General features: G+C 42.1%; 1 protein-coding gene across 1 annotated transcript; it reads left to right on the top strand.

The window, feature by feature from the left end:
- The first annotated feature begins 940 nt into the window (after positions 1–940).
- LOC103282404 (uncharacterized protein F54H12.2-like) lies at positions 941–2,251 on the top strand. Its single transcript, XM_008125075.2, has one exon. It carries the CDS (start codon positions 941–943, stop codon positions 2,249–2,251), a length of 1,311 nt encoding a protein of 436 aa, XP_008123282.2.
- Positions 2,252–8,227: the final 5,976 nt, after the last annotated feature.

The raw sequence follows: 8,227 nt of genomic DNA, 5'->3' as shown, positions 1-8,227 counted from the left end.
AGCGCATATCATCACGCAAGAGACCGCCCGATGCGATTCTTAAGTATGACCCCGCAACCAGAAAGGTCCTAATTAAACCCGAGAATCAGTGTACAATCGAAGCTGACGTGGAATTACAGCGTATATTAGGACTGTCTCCCAACATTCCTCTCAGAGCGTCAGCTTTCTCAGCAGACATCACAGGAGGTTTCAACACATTATATGTTTACACTAATATAGTGGAGCACCAGCTCGTTGGTGATTTCTACGTGCCTCTGCTGCGCTGCGTACCTGTGAAGGGAAAGAATAACGAGTGTGTCAACATTTGTTACGATAAACCTCACTACATTCCGGTGAGCAAACACCACATCGACACTCTCACTGTTGAGATAAAGTCAGACCAGAACAAAAAGATACCATTTCGCTTTGGAAAGGTGATTGTGAAGCTACACTTCCGTCCCAGGAGGACATTGGATCTTTAAAAAAGAAAATGGTCATCCTGAAATCCTATGGGGATCCCGGTCTTTATAAAAACTATTACAGAGCACAAGCTGGAAATGGACTTCCGGGTTATCATGGTATCCCCCAAATGTACGGCTCAGGACTGGGTGGGATTTTCAGGAGCCTTTTCCGAAAAGCTGTACCGCTTTTGAGAAGAGGCCTGGACATCATTAAACCCCACGCAAAAACAGCTGCGCGTAATATAGCCAAAGACATGGTCGGTCATTTTACACAGGCAGTTCTAAACAGAACAACCCATGAAAACCCACAAGAGGGATCAGGGCTGATGTATATTAGAAGGAGAAGAGGCTTAAAAAGAAAAGCATCACAAGTGAGGTTGAAAGGCCCGCCCCGCCCTGTTAAAAGGAAAGCGCAGCGTAGAAAGAAACCACAGAAGCGTCGTGGAGCGAGAAAGAGGCAGAGGATACAGTCTATGAGCGATATATTCTAAAACAGCATCATGGCTTTTATTCACGGATGTTCTGAAGAGTGCACTAAATCTGAACTAGATTTGTTTCACATTGGGCCTACACAAACTAGTATCGAGAGAAGCCTTTATATCGAAGTACCCCCACTAACGGCTCTTACAGAAGCCGCACCCTTGGATTTTTTTATTGCTGGAAATGGTGAAGACTACATGGATCTCAACAACACACTTCTATATTTGACGTGCAAAGTGGTGAATGAAGACGGAACAAACCTCCCCAACGATGCTGCGGTAGGCCTCGTGAATTACCCGATAGCCTCCATTTTCAGTCAGTTAGATGTGACTTTAGGGGACCGTCTCATCAGTCAAAGTAACAACTGCTATCCTTACAGAGCATACATTGAATCCGTGCTGAACTATTGCGAAGACACACTAGCCACGCAATTTACAGCGGGGCTTTTTTATAAAGATGATGCTGGGGAGCATGAGTCTACCGAGCTGGATGGAGAAAATGATGGTTTTATCAAAAGAGCAACCCTGGGAGCCGGTAGTAGAAAAATAGACTTGATGGGACATCTCCATGCTGACCTGTTTTTTCAAGAAAAACTGCTGCTGAACGGTGTCGATGTGAAAATTAAACTTACCCGCAATAAAAATGCCTTCTGCTTAATGAGCAATGATGCAAACAAGCGTTACAAATTACATATTTTATCAGCCTCCCTCTTTGTCAAAAAAGTGAAATTGACACCCGGTGTCCGCCTTGGACATGCTGAAGCCCTCTTGACATCTAATGCCAAATACCCAGTGGACCGTGTAAGCATGAAAGTATTCAGCATACCGGTAGGGAGCCGTGTCTCCAATCAAGAGAACCTGTTTTTGGGTCAACTTCCTAAACAGGTGGTGATAGGGTTGGTCGATAACGATTCTTTCAGTGGTGCATACAATAAAAACCCTTTCAACTTTAAGCATTATGACATCAATTTTGCAGCTCTCTACTTGGATGGAGAACAGTATCCCATGAAACCATTTCAGCCCAATTTTGAAGAGGATAATTGTGTGAGAGAATATATGAGTTTGGTTCAGACTGCTGGCAAACACATGAAAGACAGCGCACTTTTAATTAACCGTGAGGAGTATGCAAAAGGCTACACGCTCTTTGCGTTTGACTTGACTCCAGATCAAGAATGTGCCGACCACTACTCCCTGATTAAAACTGGAAACCTGAGGGCAGAGCTGCGTTTCGCCAAGCCTCTACCAACAACCGTCAATATGCTGGTTTACGGTGTTTTTGACAACGTGATAGAAATAAATCACAGGAGAAATGTCTTGTTTGATTATATGTGAGATGGATAGCCTTCAGTTAACTCATCTACTAAGCTCAAATCCCTATACTCAAAAGAGTTTCTATGGGGTGTTACCATGTGACATGCTTCCGAGAAAGCATCTGCAGCAAAGGCCGCTCGCGTTGATTATCAACACTCATCCCCATAACCTCCCCGGGGAACACTGGTTAGCTGTTTACCTGCCGAATGAAAGAACTGCAGAATTTTTTGACTCATATGGACACCCTCCTGACTATGCCTTGTTTCCCAAAACCATCGTGAACTTTTTAAAAAGAAACGCCGACAAAACTGTGTATCAATGCAGGCCTGTACAGGCCTCAGACTCTGTTGTTTGCGGACATCACTGCATATTTTTCCTTCATCAACGCTGCAAGGGACTGGACTTTAAAAATATTCACGCATTATATTCCGACGATTTGGATAAAAATGACAAAATGGTTCTTCAATTTGTAAAGAAAATGAACACAAGACCACTTGCCTCGGATATGTTCCAAACGATACAACAATGTATGTCCTGTAGTGCATTTCATAATCGTGTTTAATAAAAAGCTCCTCCTAGAGCTGCTTTTGGAATATGATACGTGTCTGTCGTTTTTAAAAGAACATTCACAAACAACAAAATAGGTTTTAAGAATATAAGTATTTTATTCATTGAAAATAAAATGTATTATAAGCTGAGCCATGCAGGGGTGCTGGCCTGGCGTTGCTTTTTAGAAGATCTGCGTGACAGAGACGGAGTTTGAGTTGGGGGTGAACCCTTAGGGTTCTTTAGATAGTCCAGAAGTTCTCTATTGGACGTATTACCAACCACAGATGTCGGGGTGTTTATTTCGGCCAAGGCCCTCATAAAGGCATCCCACCCTTTAGGGAGACGTGTGACAGGTAAGGCGTGAGTTTGGATCGCAGCTTTGACCAGGTCCAAGATGTTAGATCCGGGAATCACCGCTCCTTTATACACAAAGGATCCTTTATCATCCCATGTAGAAATATTCTTGTTTTGGCTTATTTTGCTGAGCATCAATCTCGCATGATTCTTGTATCTAGCAGGCAGGCCGTCCACCACTTCACGAAACACGGTGTCAGAAGGGGGCTGTGGTGTTTCTTCAGCAGGTGGTTCAGATAGAAACAGATTTAAACTTTGCTTCTCAGCATCCCTCTGTTTTACATGAGTTAAATATTTTTGAAGTAAGGTATCGTAGAGTCGTGCTTTTTCATGTTCGGATAAATCAGACCTTCGTAGAATCTCTTGCATTTCTCTATCTAGGGATGAGATGGCTGTAGTTCGGATGTTTTCATCCTTGGGAGGTGCGCCTCTTAATTGATCCAGTTGACGGCTGGGAACCAGATACATTTTTTCAGCATATTCCATCACTGTTTGGTTAGAAAACTGGTTAACAGAGGAACGGCAAAACTTAGCAGAGGTCCCAAAAACCCTCCAGACTGTTTCACAAGGCACTTCTTTTTTCGAAGAGACACTTTGCTGTTTCCCAGAATTCTAATAAGGCGGCGCCTTTTTCTCAACGCCCGTAGCTGGTGCGGGGCCAAGGGGATGTTTCCCTTTAAAGTATTGAGTGCTATTTCTGAGATAGTAGCAATTAAATCATTGGAGCCCGTGCACAAAATGGCTTTTCTCTGGCGTGGTGGTACCTTAATAAGTAGTTTTAAAAGTTCCAGGTTTCTCTTTACACGATTGGACATATTATCCAGGAGGAGCAGGCAGCCGCAGGTCCTACGCCGTTTTAAAACAGTTGCCTTTTGTAACTCCGGGATTTTTTCTTCATCAAATATACCACAGGCCAATCTGGTGGGAAGATTCCAGTTCTTAATCTGTATGTTTCGGGTGTAGTACCATTCAAATCTATCATTAAATAACCGTGAGGTTTGCTTGTTGCGTCTGCGTAGGATTCCATGAAAAAACTCACATTTCCTGGATACATCTGTCGTGCCAAAGTAGCAATTTGTAGTTTATCCCGGGGGTTTTTAAACAGTACCATATATTTTGCATTAAGACTGATGGTTCTGTTGCTTTTTCCTTTGCAAAAAATATTTTGTGTGATGAGGAAAACACTTATATTCCGGTGATGGACATACTGGGTGAAACACATCTCCAAACCACGGTTATCGCAAGCAGGCTGCATCAAATCATCGATTACTATAAAATTGACTTTATTGGGTGGTAACAATTCATCATCATCAAATTTTTCAGGTAAACCCTGCACAAACTGGATAAAGGGGTATTTACATTGGAGTTCATTGTACAGGGGTTGCCAGCAACTGTAAAACCACACAATATTTTGAGGTAGTACAGAGAACACATGATCGGCATTATCCAGCATATTTTTTATAAAAAAGGTTTTACCACAGCCACTCGGACCTGCTAGAATAGCAGAGAAGGGATGCTGCCATCGGGTCTGCAAATCAGTATCCATAAGGGAGCGTTGTAAATCCGTCTTTAATTACTCTTTTATCAAAAACAACCTTCTGTGTTTTTTTGAGGGTTTTCGTATGAAGCGTCCACTGACGCTTATTTCGAACAATACCCGGCTGATGTATCACAATTTCACGAGGCTGGCAGCCTTTCTTGTCCGAGACGTAAGCGAATGCCAAGTCTTTTAGACTGCTGAAATTAATTTTCTCACAGTTAGCACTATTCAGGGTGATTCCCTTAACTTTCAAACAAGCTGTGCCATCAGTCAATTTATATCCATAGGATTTTGGACCTACACTGACAAATTCTGTGATAGACCGGCCTGATGAAATTTCGTCAGTAAGATCCCCTAAATAATCTCCTAGAGGCGGTTCCCATTCCCCTTCCCGACTCACAAAAATGACACTGTCCGTGTCGTGATACAAAACACGTCTACCTAATTTATCTAGCAACTTGTAGAGTTCAAGTCTAGCATAAGCAGTGGTAAAACATGCTATGAATTCATTTTTACGCCCAGCGGTTGTCACACGGTCCTCTGAATATTTCCATGAGAGACAGACAGCCTCATCATCCAGACATTCAGACATGGACACCTTATAAGCATCAGAAAATAGAATCTGAAAGAAATCCTCAGGATCTCTCAGTACTTGTGTGACAGGTAAATTTGTTCTCTGTCCAAACTTGCCCCACAATGAGTTTAAAAACAGTTTGGCAATTTGACGTTTTGCAGGATTCACTGCAATCTTGTTTCTGCGTAAACGCACCCCCTCCCGTGCATGATATTCCCTTATATATTTAGATTTATCTTGTTTACTCACACACCACTGTGGGTAACCTGAAGCCTCCTGCTTTTGACGAAGATGCATCTTTATATACCCTGAAAACAGATCTGCAGAACGATGCTCAAAATGCCACACCTCATAAATTTCAACAACTTTGTAGCCCTTCTCTATAGCTACATTCAACTCGATTGTACACCATGTTCCAATTATCGCTCTTTCCTCATCTGTGTGGTCACAAGGGTCCAGATGTCGTGCTTCTGCACAGGTTGAGCACAGTACGAACATGAGTTTTCCAGAGATTCTGGAAGGCAAAACTGGAAAATAGAGATTTCTAGGGGGAAAAACCTTGGCCTTAACTAGTCCAAAATAATTTGAAAGGGGCTTGAAATCCTTGTAAATGATTTCAGGATGCCCCAAGGGGTACTCTTTTGTTTTGTTTACATAGGGGTACAGACTAGTAAAGTCATAATATTTCACAGATTCCCCATCTTTAGGTTTATAATAGAGGCATATTGCATTTGTACGACCCCCAAAAAGCGCATCGCGAGGTTTTAGGGGTTCAGGAAAACTGGCTTTTGCAAGATAAGCCTGGATTTCCAAATCTGTTTTTACCATATTTCTCCACTCGTGCTCCCAAATGGAACGCACTTCAAACCCTAGGCTTTGGAGCTCCGCGGTCCTTTTCTGTGTCGCGTTAAAAAGAAACTCGTAAGATTTCCCCACCACGGGGTTGTCCTCCTCTGGAGAATAACAAATCAAACAACCATGAAAAAAACAACCGAAATACTCATAGGCAACTTTCTTATCATCCACAACTGCAAAACCATCCAGAAAATAATTTCCAACTTTAACCTCCCCACCATTCAATGCGTGACGTATTTCAACTTTTTCCTTATGACTGACAAAAGAGAGCCACTGTATAGAGGCGGATGAGAATCGCTTGTACTGATTATGGTAATCATTACAACTTGGAATCGCTATAGTATTTACCCTAAGAAATTTGAACCTATACATGGCGAGAGCCACACCTGCAATGGTAGGGTATTGAAAAGGATCAATAGCGACCCTGTACCTCTTGACTTTGTCTTTTTTCTTGCCTACCATGACTTCTCTTATACCCATTGTGAGCTGCACTATTTCATGTCTGTACTTGGTACAGGCCTGCTCCAAAATCTCAACATCCTTCTGACAATAGAATGCAAGCTCTTTCTGCATATCAAAGGTTTTTGACTGGTTCTCTGCATACCAGGCTGTAAAGGCTGCCTTTTCAGCAGGCATCATGTATTCTACGCCATAGCATTCGGGCTGTGGCATTGGCCCTACATAATCCCAATTCTCAGGCTTGTTAAAATAATGTGGAAAATACCCCTTGGCATCCTCAAATCCCAAAGCCTTTGGTAATTTAGAGAGTGCCATGGGTAGGTGACTGAGTGAGTCAATGAATTTTATGGAGAGTCCTACCACAGTAACACAGATCAACTTCCCACCCTGTGCTATAATTTCAACATCCAGTTTTTCTTTCACCAACTGTCGGAGTATAAAATAACAGTCATATCCCTTTGAATTGTGAGCTATGAATGTTGCATCTTTAAAGGCTCCATCTTTTGTAAACGTTTTAATAAATTGTTCAATACAGTTTTCGCCCTTAAATTCCCAGGTTTTGCCTGCAAACTTCCATGGCTCCCTTTCCCCTTCCACCTCAATTTCACCATCACTGTCTTCAGACCCACTATTCTCCTCCACAAAATCTGGTTTAAAACACTCCACAGTCTCCCCAGAATAAGCTTTTACAAAGCAAAAATTCGGCACGTGAGCCCCCGTACTCTGGTGACATTCAAAATCGTAAAATAAATATTTCACAGAAAGCTTTGGCTGTTTAAGCGGTTGCATGTAACACAAATGACCCTCATCTTCAACAATGTAACCCCAGCAGACCGTACACTGTCTCCCTTTACACTTTTCATCATCGTGATCCAGCTCCTGATAATATCGACACTTTGTACAATACATTCTCGCTAGACATTTGACTTTCTTCTCTAAACCCAGCTGTTGGTGTAATTTTAAGCAAGCCTCAGACCTACAATGAAACTTACATCGGGGGCATCGAACCTGTTTCCCTATCACATTATCACACCCCTTTCTCAAACACATTCTGCAATAAAATAGACATGAATGATGGTCATGATTATAGAGTTTGCGACAAAATTGACAGTAGTTTCGGATGCCAAATAGCGCTTTTACATTCAGAACCCCATAGAAATGCTCATCATGTAAGAGTAGAGTATAGGCTTGAGGATAAATGGGGCCCTGTGTTTTAAACAGAGCCCACTCTGACTTTTTTGAGTAATAAGCAACATCGATATTGACTCTTAAATGTTGTTCAACAGTAGAAATATCATTAAGGGTTACCTTTTTTTGATCAGACCATCCGAGTTCCATATGCAGTTTTTGAGCAGCTGTCAACATTTCTGAATCTGTGGGTTTATGTAAACTCATAACACCAAATAAAGCTCCAGCAAAACACATATTGCCACCTGCATAATTCAGGTCTATCAGATACTGTCTCTTCCTAGCAATTATTTCACTGGCTGGAATGGAACTCAGTTTTCGACGTGCTCCACCTTGTGGCGGTTTTGTTATAGTGACCACGAGCTCAAAATCACCATGAGCGCAGATTTCCATATTGCTCTGTAATAGACGACTCAACTGGACTAGAAACTCCTCAGCATTAAAGAGATCCCTACTTCTTTTAAAAGAGAAGAGTGGA

The sequence above is a fragment of the Anolis carolinensis genome, chromosome 1 (genome assembly GCF_035594765.1).
Source record: "Anolis carolinensis isolate JA03-04 chromosome 1, rAnoCar3.1.pri, whole genome shotgun sequence".
Taxonomy (NCBI): domain Eukaryota; kingdom Metazoa; phylum Chordata; class Lepidosauria; order Squamata; family Dactyloidae; genus Anolis; species Anolis carolinensis.
Note: the sequence above shows the minus strand (reverse complement) of the source record. Positions and strands in the feature narration are given on the sequence as shown.

Bases quoted from the DNA above. Each gene is read 5' to 3' on its own strand.
- LOC103282404 (XM_008125075.2), top strand. From the start codon at position 941: ATGGCTTTTATTCACGGATGTTCTGAAGAGTGCACTAAATCTGAACTA.